This window comes from Atta colombica, unplaced genomic scaffold, assembly GCF_001594045.1.
Source record: "Atta colombica isolate Treedump-2 unplaced genomic scaffold, Acol1.0 scaffold76, whole genome shotgun sequence".
NCBI classification, from domain to species: Eukaryota; Metazoa; Arthropoda; class Insecta; order Hymenoptera; family Formicidae; genus Atta; species Atta colombica.
The window spans coordinates 237,816-252,822 of NW_017259568.1; the positions used below are offsets into that span (position 1 = coordinate 237,816).

At 32.5% G+C, this 15,007-nt stretch overlaps 2 protein-coding genes and 1 pseudogene across 3 annotated transcripts in view; 2 read left to right on the plus strand and 1 right to left on the minus strand.

Annotated features, from left to right (window-relative positions):
- LOC108692541 (ejaculatory bulb-specific protein 3) overlaps positions 1–772 on the minus strand; it is a 2,356-nt gene extending 1,584 nt beyond the window's left edge. Inside the window, exon 1 of the mRNA XM_018200845.1 lies at positions 359–772. Coding sequence (XP_018056334.1) covers positions 359–545 — 187 coding nt within the window. The 5' untranslated portion in view covers positions 546–772. The remainder of the gene's footprint in view (positions 1–358) is intronic.
- A 3,923-nt stretch (positions 773–4,695) lies between these two features.
- On the plus strand, positions 4,696–8,616 carry LOC108692528 (hexosaminidase D-like). 2 transcript variants are annotated; one of them, XM_018200827.1, is made up of 9 exons: positions 4,696–4,757; positions 4,848–4,902; positions 6,498–6,713; positions 6,882–7,230; positions 7,313–7,387; positions 7,486–7,681; positions 7,762–8,037; positions 8,277–8,363; positions 8,442–8,616. In XM_018200827.1, exons 1-9 carry the CDS (start codon positions 4,708–4,710, stop codon positions 8,614–8,616), a joined length of 1,479 nt encoding a protein of 492 aa, XP_018056316.1. In that variant the 5' UTR covers positions 4,696–4,707. The 2 variants fall into 2 exon arrangements, with proteins under 2 accessions (XP_018056316.1, XP_018056317.1); XM_018200828.1 differs by having other exon boundaries at positions 7,459–7,681; positions 8,277–8,448.
- Positions 8,617–13,443: 4,827 nt separating this feature from the next.
- LOC108692539 lies at positions 13,444–14,655 on the plus strand (annotated as a pseudogene).
- Positions 14,656–15,007: the final 352 nt, after the last annotated feature.

Below are 15,007 nucleotides of genomic sequence, written 5' to 3' on the forward strand. Positions count from 1 at the left end.
TTACGTATGTGCAAACTTCACACATTATCGTCATTACGTACATGCAAAAGAAAGCCCGGATGTAACACGCGCGAGAAAGTTCATAGCAATAATTATGTAACAGAGAGAGAGTGTATGTTGAATTCTCTGCTGTAATTACAATTATAATCTATATATTTGTTCGTTTTGTGTTTGAGTATTTTTTAATTGAAAAATTCCACAAGCAAAGTGCTGGAAAAATATTTAGTTTTATCCCAAGTAAAAAATAAAAACAGAAACGTCATTGTAACTTTTAGGCCTAAATCAATCTAATAATCAATTTAAATAAATCAATTTAATAATCTATGCTCGACTCTTCAATTTCTTCTTTTCTACTTACTTCTCAGCTCGCGACCTTCAGCGGTGCAAGGTCCCTCGTCCATTAGGCACCGAATGTAATTAGTGAGAACACGATTATTTTGGAGGATCTTGTCTACGTTTACATCGTCGTATTTTCTGGTATATTTTTCATTTGCGATGGCCGAAGTCACCAGTGAGATCAATAAAATCACAAAATATCCCTTCATCGTACGATATTATAGATAGAAAAATAAATCAATGAATATAAAAAAAGAATAATTTTTTTAGCTGACGAGATCGCAAGCAAGAGCGAAAAACTAAAGTGATCCATCAGTGGCAGCTGGCTTTTATATAGTCGAGTGGAGGATGGAGGCCGAACGGAGGGGCCTCTTGTCGCACAATATCCCGAACATTCCAATTGCCTACCAAGTATACAGTGTGGATGCTTTCCCAGCAAGAGACATAGATACTTTATATATAGTGTAACACATAATGAATCATAATTATATATTCTTGTTATTTGCAATGTTAAATAAAGATCAATGATGTACGTTACACTGATATACGTTTTGCTGAAAGCATCATATATCTTAATGCTTGTACTCTACCAACATTTTAATTATTCATTTCACTTTTATCTATATCGATTTGATTGTGATTGAAATGATACAACATATTCCCGACAAAAGTATTGGATACATATTATAAGTTATATAAAAACTATCAATTTTCATCTGTACATGTCGGTGTAATAAATTTCATAATTTCTTGACTAAATCTTTAATTATTATATATAATTCCAAGAATATATAATAAATACGATTAGTAATTATAATAAAATTATCTTGAATTATCAGAAAATTGTCAAGTCTTATAAAATGTATATGATATGCAGTCTTTTGTGTATATGTTACAACGTTAGAATCTTTTATCTACTAATTGTAAGTTATTAAAATGCATAACCTGTCGAGTCTTTGACCTACTTTATTAGCGGATTACACTGAGAGAAACTTAATTGGTAAAATCATGTATTTAAACTGTTTATCGTGCCGAAATGTAAAATATATTTGATATTATAATATTGATCTATAAAGTTCATAAAATCGTATATTTTTGTTATTATTTATTGATTAAGCTTTTCATGATAGAAATGCTACATTATTATATTTAAAAACAATTATGTTATATTTTTCCTTTGAATTTTTTCCTATCAATATTGTAACTTTAATAAAAATACACTAATGCGATGAATAATGCTTTCAAGAATCATTCATGATGTAATAGCGCAAGCTGTCACTTAAATGATACAAGCTGTCGAAACATGAGAAAGTGGTTGGAAAAATTTTTTGATGAACCGTTATAAATGTATCAATAAAAATTAATACATGCGTTTACTAGAGTGGAGCGGAAAAACGAAAAATTCGATACAGTGCATGTGGAAAATTTGTAGCAAGAATTCTATATATATATATATACATATATAGGCCTACAAAATTTTATTTCGATAAAATAATTTTTATCTTTGCCGTGTATAAGCTATATTGATATTTTTAAGGACTAGCTAATATAAGATATCATTCCCTAATTCATATTTTAGGTCGATCGTTTAATAATTTTTAAGATTTTTCATGTTATTACTTATTTATTTATGTTTCAAGAGAAATTATTGAAAATTTTTCAATAAATTTTTTTTGTAGCCATTCCTTTGGTAGCCATTTTAATAAATAGATAGCACATACAGCAATTTTACAATTTTCAAGCATTTGCGTTAATTATAACTCTTATTCTATTTATTCGATTTGAAAAAAAAACCCATTCGCTTAGATTCATAGATCTTTCTTTTACGTCATTACAACTTTTTCCCTAATTTCACTTTTCATGTTTCCGCCTTGGGGAAAAAGTTACTGGCTGTGCTAATATTCCCAGTATTCCCACTCGAGTGCGACCCAAGCCATTAGCCCGAATATACAATAGATTTTGAGATTTTAAGCCACAAGGAATGGATGAATCACAATCAATTATTCTCTTAATTGTAATTGGTCAATTTCTTACGATTATTAGGCTTAAAACACCTATTGTTGATTCGGACTTATTCCATTTTTTGTTTATCGACGAGGTAAACTAAACGCTACGTTTCTAACTTTCTCTCCGAAGAAAATTTTGGACTCGAAATATATAGTATACGTAACGTATACTATAACGTATGGAGTAAAATCTTTCTCGAAGAGGAAGTTTTGGAAACATAGCCTCGCGAATATATTAAACAAGGTTGACTTGGATTAGGTTGACCTATTCTGTAACTGTCTTTACAGTGCCTATCGACAGTTGTCCTTGCGCAGATATTTTATATGGTGAAAAAGCTGCCTAACGACATCGATAACTGTTGATAGTCGGTAGGCGTGTAAAAACAGTTAGAGTGTCGTTCCATGTACAGGGAATCGGAACGATGGAACAGATTTCTTATTAAAAATCAGTTCACTAGCATTCCCTTTCGTAAGAAGTTTCTCTACTATCGGAACCACCGAAATCATGGCCGGAACGGTATGTAGAGACGATATAGAATCAACGAACTGTCGATTGCACGCTATGTCGATTCGGCTATTGTTGATGGTTGAGAATTTGACAATTTCGAAGAAGAAAATTAATAATTCTTATTTTTCAATACGACATATTCTTGTTTTATATACACATAGTTCAACTGTAATGCCAGCAATTCTTTAATTCCGATGTCATTCTGAAATAATTGAAGAATTTCTCGGTCGTTTGCAGGACTAATACCTGTATTCATAGTCCTTCCTTATTTTAAGGAAGGAGGAAGCCTCCATGAACGATTCTCCAAGGTCTCCTTGTTCATAAACGAATCTCAAGTTTGCCTTCCCAAAAGAATATTTTAGGGATTTTAGTAACCTACTGAAGACAGCAAGTCATAATATATAGTATATGCAAACTTAATATTGTGAATTACGAATAATAAAGGCATTATTGATTAAATAAAGTCGTGATTTTTGCAATAATAATGGACAAAAATAAAACTAATAACGAATTTGATTGGACGTACACTGATGCACATTAAAATCGCCATACATATACAAAATAACGTAAATATATATGTTTATAAATAAACACAGAAATCGATTGTGAAATACTTAATACATTTTATTGAATTGTTAAGTAAAATATGTATTTTATAATTCGAAATATTTGCATTTTATTTTTATACTCGATTTAAATCAGTGTACAACGGCTTTAATATGCATCAGTGTTTCGAATTCGCTATAATGCTTATTATACGAAGAAGGAGAAAATGATTTTGGCGTAATTTATTTTCGAAAAAAAAACTATCGAAAATAATGATCGATGCGATATATCTAAATTAAAAACTATCGAAAGACCGGTGTGACGAATTAAATTTGAAGATTTACTTGGTTATGAAGGCTGCATCTCCTCCTCAAGGAAACTCATAACTCCCTTGAGAAAAGGAAGGTAATAAAGCTTCTTGTTTGGTCAACAAGACTTATGAAATGAAATTTATGAAGTGAGGAACAAGAAATCCTCGTTCTTCAAGAAAGGACTATGAATACGGGTATAAATTGTCATTTTCGCCTTGGTGCGCCACCTCATTCTTTCTGTAAATATTGACTGTATTCAGAATTTTCGTTTTCTTGTTTATTTCTGCTGTTGCAATAAAACATTATAAGCAAAATAAAATTTCTGCACACTTTTAAATGTTGGAATAGCACGCCAACATTTCTTGCCTTTCGCAATAATTTTAACATTAGTAATAACACTACTAATCCATTGTTGTGGATTTACAAAAAAATGTTTCTGAATATTCGTTTCAATTTTTGGATTCAACCAATTCAGCTGAACATGCTATTCCGTTCCGTAAAAATATTCTCCCATCCCATGTGGCTGGAACATAATGGAATTAACAAAATATATTTCACTCTTATAATTCAGTATTTTTTGAATATTCAAAGTAATGTTATAGATAATTGCACAAATTATGCATATTATTGCTTTAATCGCATTAAAATAACGAAATATCAAGTAAATTAAGCAAATTAGTTTGCAACCGAAGCATTCTATCTACTTCCATACCGTTCCATCTACATCTACTGGGATGGATAGAGAATTTCTTATGGAACGGAATGATAGAGATGCACTCAATTTTCTAGTAAAAAATCTGTTCCGTCATTTTGATTCCGTATACATGGGACGGCACCTTTATGGAATCGTCTGACACTTGGGTGGGAATTACTGGGAATATTAGGAATTCGCACAAGCGAAGACGCTTCTGAATACATGTAATGAAAAAAAATCCCTATTGAGTTCATTCCGCGCCAAAAGCCGTCGATCGTTCTCTCTTTGACCAATGTCGTCTGACCGATGAATGGAATGGGAGAAAAGATGGACGCCTTGACGTTGGGCTCGCACAGGTAACACGACTGACAAGACTGACACAAATCTCCGCGTATTTCTCGGTGAATGAAATGTTGCAACTCGGTAAATCATCCTTTTTTTTTCAGGCTGGTCCATCTTGACTTGAAGGGCGCACCGCCGCGGACCTGCTACTTTGAAAAGGTACACGCGGCGTGTGAACGCTTAAGTTAAGGCTAATAGCCTCTTCTCTCATCTCTATGCGTCAACGCATTCGAAAACTCGCACCGTTTATTATTTTTCCATTTAAAATTCGTGCGACGGGCGCATTCCTCTTTCGCCTGAGCACTGTCCGGTATATATAATCTACATTTCTTTCGCTCGTTACGAATTGCGTTTTGAACTTGTCACACACTCATGGCTTTTGTTTACACTTGACTTTTAAGATATGAGGAGAAACACAAAGTATAAATAAATGCTACACCGTCGGAAATTGTCGGAAATTGTCGGAAATTATAGTTATTAAGATACTTATTAAGGTGCTTTCCAGCAAGAGAAAGTGTAACATTGTTTGTTCTTGTCCTTGTTTAATTAATATTTAATAAACAACGATAAAATGATTCTACAAGCAGAACGCAGCTGATGCAAGTTGATACAATTGTACACAGATAAAATCTTGTGTAAAATAAGATAAATATATATTTAAGCATTGAAGAGAAAGCAAAGATGTTTAGTGCAAAAAGTGCAAGCAATGCAAATAAATCTTTTGTTTTACATCTAATGAATGATAAAGACAAAATGATGATACACAAAAATAAATATAATAAGCTAATAAGAGATAAGCAACGATAAACAGCACAATTATTTAATGAACAATCAATAATCAGATATTGGATTGATGTCTTTTTTATTTTGAACGTTTCAATTCTCTTTGGAGTCCTCCTCAGCATGAGAGAATGATACAATTAGCTCACATGTTCATAATCGCAAATTGACAAAGATGCATTGTTAATCATTATGGAACATAAAGTATTGCACTGAAGTTTTGTATATATCTGAGTGACACGTCGTTGTACACGGATGTGTGTTCTAAAAATATGTGATCTTTATATTTAATTTTAACATTTCTACTTTTTAAAATTTAATATGTTCAACAAAGCGAGTAACTTAAACATTATAGACATGTGAGCTAATTATAATTGTATCATTCTTGCTGAGAGCTCTAAAACGAGTCGAAACGTTCAAAATAAAAAAGACATCATCTGATTATTGATTGCTCATTATTAAATAATCATTAAATAATTGCGCCATTTATCGTTATTGACTCTCATTAACCTATTATATTTATCTTTGTGTATTGTTTAAAATTGGAGAGTACTAATATTTAATTTGGAGAATACTATTATATAATATTTAATTGGAGAGTACTAATTATTTAATTTAATATTGTTATTGACAAAATGATGATTATAAACATTTTAAAGCATGTGAACGTTGAAACGCAGCCATATCGATTCCCTTCTTCGAACGCAATCAATTGTGTTTGTGACGTTTGTGTCTTGCTAGAAAGCATTAATACAATTAGATGCAAAAATGAATTTTGATATAGGTCTGGATATGTAATTAATGAAAATTCAATACTATAATTAAGAACGCAGTGTGTGTGTGTGTGTGTGTGTGTGTGTGTGTGTGTATATATTTCATTGATAAAAAAAGATTAAACTCCTTACTGCATTTACACTTCGTGTGTTTGATTAATCATGAATTAAAAAACAATTGTAACCCAATGTAATTTACAGCTCTTTCCACTGTTGCGAACATGGGGAGCTACTGGACTATTGTTGGAATGGGAAGACACGTTTCCTTACAACCGAGAACTTTCTCCAATAGGAAGCAATGGTCCGAGCACCTTAGCGAGTGGATACACAGTTCAGGAGGCTAGACATATCCTACAGATTGCGGGTGATTGCGGTTTAGCAGTTGTTCCGTTGGTACAAACTTTTGGTCATATGGAGGTATAGCAAAAATTATTTCATCGATTTTATATTGGATTGGATTATTTTGTACGAAGCTTGTAGCTACTATGTAATACTTATATTTTTCTTATTTTCAAAATTGTAAAATTCAAAAGAGTATTTTCAAATTCCAGTTATGATGTTATTTACTATGATTTTAAATTCCAGTTTATTTTGAAACATGACGAATGGAGATCATTGCGCGAAGTGGAGCCTTTTCCAAGTTCTATTTGCCCATCAAATCCGAGAACTCTTCTTGTAGTGAAGTCGTTGATACGTCAGATTGTTAGCTTTCATCCTGATATACAGTATCTGCATATAGGATCTGATGAAGTATGGCATCTAGGTCTTTGCTCAGTCTGCACCAAACGAGCTGCAGCTAGCAAATATGGCAAATCATCATTGTATCTGGAACATATTCTGGCGATAGCCCAATACATTCAGGAAACCTATCCATACCTAAAGATCATCATCTGGGATGACATGCTGAGATCGATAGACTTACAGGTTTTGAACGGTATCTTGCTGCAGCTTAATTTAGCTTCGTTTGATCGCGCAGATCTCTTCATGTGATATTCAATATTTCTTTCTTTTTGTAGAACATTACATCGGCAAATATGTGGAACCCATGGTGTGGCATTACAATCCCAGGGACAATTTTGCATTACCTGATGGTATTTTTTCTTTTTTCTTCTAATACTTTTTTTCTTTTTTATATACTAAGAAATTTAAAAATATTTGCTAGATTATGACCGTTATATCAAATTATTAGGATTGTGGGATAAGTACAGCACGGTCTTTCCCAATATTTGGACAGCAACCGCATTCAAAGGAGCTACCGGCTCTGCACAACATATACCTATAATACGACATCACATAAGCAATCATGAAAAATGGTTGGAAGAACTAGGAGTTCATGTGAGTAAGGTGCATGAATTTCGTGGTACAGCATTCACCGGCTGGTCAAGGTAAGATAATCAGAAAATGTTCAAGAACTATCTTGAAATATTGATCATTGACGGTATGTATTGATCAATGGTAATTTTAGGTATGATCATTATGCTACACTGTGTGAATTGTTGCCCACAGCGATACCATCATTAGCTCTATGTTTGAAAGTTTGGCTCTATGGTTATTCGGAACAAACGCACACCCAGGTTGCAAAGAGCTTGGGATATATTGATCATCCGTTGCATATAACTCCACAACTTAGACCAGTTCCGATCCCTAGCAATTTACTTTTTCCTGGATGGCAAGTAGCTGTGGGCATGGAGTGGTTTCTTAACTTCAAGACAAAATTTCACAATATTATCACCAGCGATCAGTAAGCACAGAGAACTCTTTATATATCTGTAATTTTTATTTTGAATTCATAAAACATTTTTGGTAACTTTTTGTCTTTTGATGATTTCTTTTGAAGAAATAGGATTATTTAACATATAAAATGGAATATCTTCAAGTATATTTAAAAAAAAAACCAAAACTTTTCCTCTTAAATAGAAATTCAAAGAAGCTGAGAGATTGCATATCGATCGTATTCATAAAATTATTATTCCCGAACAGAATCATGACGTGGATGAATTCATGGCAAGTAGCAAATAATTACACAAATCCCATGCAACTGGAGAACTTGGTACCTGCTTTTACGGAGTGAGTAGCAATCGTTCATAACAATTGTTCACATAAAAGATATACTGCATTTCGCAAGTACATAATATATTATTCCAGATTATTATTAGAATTATCTTCTTTGGAAGGTTATCTAAGAGTTCAAATGGAAGCAATTTTCTTTTCGTCGATGATTGAAGAATGGATAGGCACCAATATTCAGCCGATGAAAATAAAATTAATAGAACTAAAACAGACGACGGAGAATCAGTTAAAAATAAATAGTCGTGTGTAATAATTCTTTCGCTTGAAAAATTGGTGATTAATCCCAAATGTATGATTTTGAAAAGCAATTACGATGAATGATGGATAATCAATTATTTCTTCAATGTAGGATGAAATTATTTTTGTATATAGTAAATCGTTACGTATAAAATGTCAGATGTCTACTATTTTGACGTTAACTTATTTTTAAAAAGAGAAACTGAAAAATTAAAAGAACATATATAGTTTTTTAAAGAAGAAAATAAGAATTATTTTAATACTACATATAAAAAGCAAAAAGCTTTTGTCGATATATGAGATACTCTGTGATATCTTGGCTATGAAAGGGTAACTATGATTAAATTACAAACATACAAACAATATTTAATAGTTAAGGGATATTCCCTTGTTATTTAATCTCTGTGTTTAAATCCCGTATTTTTATTTCAAATATCAATTTTTAATAAACAAATGTCTCTTTTCTTGTAGATTTAGTAAAATTGTGAGATTAATAGACTTGAAATAAGAATAAATATTTGCACTATGGATGGTATATAGTGTTTTATTTGAAGTAATACACAGTCGAAGAAGAAAGTCTTGTAAGAAAATCATTTTTTTTTTATGTTTCAGATAAAAAAAATATGGTTTGAAAAGAGTTAAACTCAATTTTCCGCTTTTATACACAATATGAAACACCTTGTATTCTTACATCATGGTATTACTTAAAATGAAACACCATATATCCCATATATATATATATACAAGATATTCATTTTATCAATTCAGTCAATTTTCTTCAAAAGTATCGATGATATAAAATGCGTTTTAGATGAAAGTAGAATTTCGGAAAGGACATATTTAAACACTTTTTTTTTTAGGTAGAAATGCCAGAAAGATGTGAAGGTCATTTCCCCCTTTTAAAATTTAAAACTAAATTATATAATTTATGTCAAGTAATATAATTCTTTTAATTATTTTGTATATAAGTATTAAAGTAGGAAATAAAAAAATTAATAGTTTACGAGATATTTCATATTTCATTATCGCAAATTTTGATATCAAAATATCTCGAAAATTATCAATTTTTTGCTAATTGTAATCTTTATTTTTATGTATAATAATGATACGAACAAATCAAACAAGTAAAGAAAATATATTATCACTTGTAAAAAAATGCATATTGCATAATTAAAAAAAAATCTTTTTTCTTTATCTCAATTATCTTATTACTTGATGCATAGAAGTATTAAGATACAGTAATAAAAAAATAAATAGTTACGAAATATTTTATATTTCATATCAAAAAAGCACAAAAACATTGTTAAATTATTTATTTCTTGATATCTCTATCTCAATATTTTTATATACAGATTAATTAGAGGAATCGTATGTAAAAAAAATTATATAATTTGATTTTAAAAAGTGAAAGTGACCTTCATATCTTTTTGATGCCTTACTTAGAAAAAAACTGGCCAAGATACGTCTCTCATGAAACCGTTCCATTTTTATCTAAAAACTTTTTTTTACATCAATTTTGAATAAAATCGACTGGATTAATTAAAATGGAACATTCTGTATATACTATCTTTAGATAGATGATTAGATACAGATCCTTTACAGCCTTTTCTATGTAGAATGTTCCAAACTTTTTGATACATCACAGATTAGTGGGCAGATAGAACAGACGGAAACTCATCGCAAGGATTGTAGAGAATTTTTCGACTCAGTGTTAGTCCGCTCTACCTACTCACAAGCGATGTGTCAAAAAGTTTAAGTATAAATAGATGAGCAATATATAATTCACATATTCATTTATATTAAAAAATATTTATTATAACGTGTTATACTCATATTTTTCATATCTCATCGTAGTGAAAGAAAACTTTTAACTTGTACATTAGCTTTAATGTGATGTACTCCATATTTTGTATGTATCTCTATTTTTGATGATAAATGATAATACTTCTTGAATTGTAAATGTAATTGTTTAGTATATTGTATAAAGAAAAGAGACACTACCGTGTCTCCAGAAATATAATATAAAATAATTAGAAAAATAAATCAGATTGTATAGCACATGCATATTTTTTTGTACATTAATCTTTTTGAAATAATTTATTCATTTATGAACACGGTGCATTATTTTTCATATATAGAGTGTTTAATGGTAAGTATAATACTGTTCATAGATATAGGTAGAGCGGACTAAACCGAATCGAAAGGTCCTCTACTATTTTGCAATTTTTGCAATAATTATTTAGATATTGATTATCATAAAGATCACATACCATGCTTCATTGTGTCTAGGTATATGATATTGTAAAAACTCCCTAATGGTTTACTTCTTTTCAATATTTCATAATGCGCGCGCGCGCATTTGCGTACTGTTGATTAACAGTTGCAATGGTGAAATTATGAACTAAAGTACGAATTATATACATTTACCATATACTCCCCGCGTGATTTTTTCCTGTTTCCAAATTAAAAAAATAGTTACAGCAGGGAAGAAATTTTCGTCGAATGCTGAAATGATAAATGCCATTAATGACTATTTTTCGGGTTTAAACAAAAGTTATTATATTGAAGGAATAAAAGGTCTAGAAAAACATTGGATCAAGTGTATTGAGTTGAAGGGAGATTATGTTGAGAAATTTGCATTTGTTAAAAAAAGAATGTTTTTTCCTTAGGTAGGAAACTTTTCAATCTACCCTCGTATATTAAATTAATAAAAAGAATTGGTTTGGGATTTATATAAAATTGGACACTGAGTATCTGGCATTTTGATTTTACAACATATCTTAAGCTGGCCGCACACGATGCATGATTTTCATGCTTGCTCTTTTGCATGCTGATCAATGCATGTTACTTACGCATGTTACGCGCAAACAAGTATGAAACAATGCATCACATCAAATACAGAAATCAAGGATGGTAGTATACTTCGCTCAATGCATCAAGATGTTTAGCACGCATCAGAGCAGACACAGCAGCATGTAAACTCATTATGCAAGAAACTATGCATCATGTGCAGCCATGTTGGAATCGTGATGTCGAAACGAGGAATAACACGTTAATTTATGCTGCAAATCATTTGTAAATAAAGACAATTTAGATAATGATCTAAATGACGAGATTGCTTTAAAATACCTGTAAAAACGGGCAGAAATTGTCTTTTTCTCCTTTAATAACCAGTAAATAGTCGTAAAAGACAGAGTTTTAATTGTATAATAAAGTGAGTCTAATTTCGGACAGAAACGGTTTGAACAGCTATTGAAATGAATGAAATATATGTTTTTACATATAAAATTCCGGATAGTTTCTGCCCATTTTTAGAATTTTTATAAATACGCGACATGTCACATTTTCACAATTAAGCAAATAACGAAATGGCATGCAGCACAAATTTCGTCGTCAAAACGTCACTTTTCCACGGCCGAAAGTTCAGTCATTTATCGAGGCGCTCGTGCTTGTATGTGGGGCTACCGATTTCGCTACATTTCGCCAGGCCACTGACTGATTTTGAATCACATGACTATTCCAGAATCTTAAGATACAAAGGAATTTAAGAGTGGAATGGACAACCTCAGAGCGACAGTTTGTCGAGCAGCGATTTTTATTGGAAAGTCTAGTGAGAGTTTGCCTCAAATAGACAATGTTTTCATATTTGTTGTAACATATTATTTGATCTTTCATACAAAGTTGCCTATAAACGGCCAATGTCAATATTAACACCTATGAGATACTATTAAAAACGACATGCCCTGGACGAATTTTCGTGATCATATCAATGGGGTCAGGAATAATTAAAGAATGATGATTATCGACAATTAAAGGTTTGCTATTATTGGCATAAATATTTCGATAATATTAAATATATTATTAAATTCATGATTTTGTATTATGTGGCATTCTGTGGGGAAAAGGTCGAGTAAAAAGGGCAGCACGAAGTTTTAAACGTTTTACGGGAAGTTTTATTCTGTCAGAGCGAAAAGCGCGGGAGAGGTACGCTTGTACACAAAAGTATACAAGAAGTGTGTGATGTAGGAAAAAAAACTAAATAATGTGTACAGCACCGCTGTGACGTCGCTGCATGATTTGATATCACGAACCGCTCTCAGCAAACGAGAATGGATTAAAATTTTTCTATCTGAATGCATATTTTAAATAGGAATATATTTTTGGATTTAATTTTGAATTCAATTGGATGCAATTGAATTGAAAAATTGCATTTCTTATTCAAAATTTTGAATTGAATAGTATTCACAAAGTGTGTGTGCACAGAAAAAGTGCACACTAATATTTTTAGATTGAAAGGCATAGAGATATGCTCTATGCAATTCCTATAAATGAATAAAAATGCATTCAGGATTGAAAAGCATTCATTTTAACATACGCGAATCAATATTTTAAAAAATATGAATCCATTCCAATTCATTTCAATCCATTCTTGTTTGCTGGACTTCAGTCCCTTGTATTCGTGATGTTCAATCCGAGTCTCTCTGAGTACCTCTGCGGTGGGCAACACGTCTCAACTTTCGTCAATATGTCAGTCAGATTCTCTTTCGATGGAACATAAGATATCATCATCTCGTCCAGTTTTTCTCGTGCGATGTATTTAGTACGCCTTTTCTCGAGGTTTTTCGAGAAGCCGATCACTGCTTGGTTGTCGCATCGTAGTTCGTATCCTTGGGATGGCAAGTTAATAAATTCTTAGAAAATCTGTCATTCACAGTGTCATGTCACATTACTTTTTGACAAGTAGCATCTCTCAGCTGATTACTGTCAAATTTTGAGTGGAATTCATCGCGTTTCATTTCTGTAGACGATTAAAGCGAACAATCTTTGTACTTTTTGCAAAATGGAAAAAAACGAGTTTCATGAAGTAATCAAACATCTATATATGAAAGATTTAACGCCGAAAGAAATCAAAGCCGAATAGGATAATGTTCATAGTACATCTGAACCAGCGACTGTATACAATTGGATGAATGAATTTAAACATGTGGTCATCCACATGTGATGCATCTCGTCGGGATGTCCAATTGAGGCTGCTACGCCAGAAATCATCGATAAAGATCCACGATATTGTTTTGACTGATCGACGAGTGAAAGTACGCGAGCTTGTTGAGGCCACAGGCATATCACATGGCACAGTGATTTCAATTTTGCATAAACAATTGGGTATGAAAAAGCTATCGGTAAGATGAGTATCGCGTTTGCTCACTGTGGACCATAAACGCGACCGTATGATGATTTCAAAACAATGGAGATGTTTCAACGTAATCCAGATGAATTTCTGCGTCGATTCATTACTGGAAATATGGATCCATTATTTCACACCCAAGACGAAGGAACAGTCAAAACAATGGACTTTATCGGGTGAACCAGCTCCGAAGAAAACAAAGATCGTAAAGGCTGGAAAGGTGATGGCCACAGTTTTTTGGGATGCACGCGGTATAATTCATATCGATTATCTTCCGTCGAAGCAAACAATCAATGGTGATTACTACGTAGCCTTATTGGATCATTTCAATAACATTTTAAAGAAAAAAACATCTCCATTTGGCAAAGAAAAAAGTGCTCTTCCATCAAGACAATGCACGGATTCACACGTGCCGATGGCCAAATTCCGCTACGAATTGCTTCCCCATCCATATTCATCAGATTTAGCTTTCTGTGACTATTCCTGTTTTTCAAATGAAGAAATGGTTCGGAGGAAAGAGATTCACCAGAGAGTAGCTCATCACCGAAATAGAGGCTTATTTTGAAGGGTTGGACAAATATTATTCGGATGGCTTGAAAAAGTTGGAGAATTGTTGGATCAAGCTGAAAGGAGATTATGTTGAGAAATAAAAATGAATCGATCAAAAAAATGTGTTTTACTATGTTTTTCTAAAAAACTTATTGATTTGCCTTCGTAAGTCTAGTAGGCCAAGTTCGGTGATGAACATCTGTATCCACATGAGCTTCCTTATGGACTCCTGTCGTCAGGGCGACGTATTCTGCTTCCATGTTCGAAGCTATGCACTTCTACTTTATTGACTTCCATTGTATCAAGTTTTTCCTTAGAGTGATCATACCAGTGTATGAAGCGATCGTCGACGTCGCCTGCCCAATCTGCGTCGCTGTGGATCCGGATTAGGCGTTTGTCCGACTCGGTACAGGAACGGATAATTTTTGGTTCCGCTCAGGTAGCATAGTACGTGCTTTGCCTGTGCCCAATATGCTCGGGATTCGCGTTGAATTGGGATAATTTGGTTACGGCGTGCATTATGTCGGGCATTGTATAGAGAACTAAATGCATTAATGATCCTATAAGTTGCCGGTATGGCATTCTGGCCATCTCTTCTATTTCCTCCGATGATTTAGCTGTCCATTTTCGACATCTTTTGCCCGCGTTCGAGAAGTGTTGCAACTGAACG

Excerpts from the sequence above, each read along its gene's own strand:
- LOC108692528 (XM_018200827.1), top strand. The coding sequence starts at position 4,708 with ATGAATGGAATGGGAGAAAAGATGGACGCCTTGACGTTGGGCTCGCAC. Across the intron at positions 4,903-6,497 it reads GGACCTGCTACTTTGAAAAG|CTCTTTCCACTGTTGCGAAC; the intron begins GTACACGCGGCG and ends TGTAATTTACAG. Across the intron at positions 6,714-6,881 it reads AAACTTTTGGTCATATGGAG|TTTATTTTGAAACATGACGA; the intron begins GTATAGCAAAAA and ends TTTAAATTCCAG.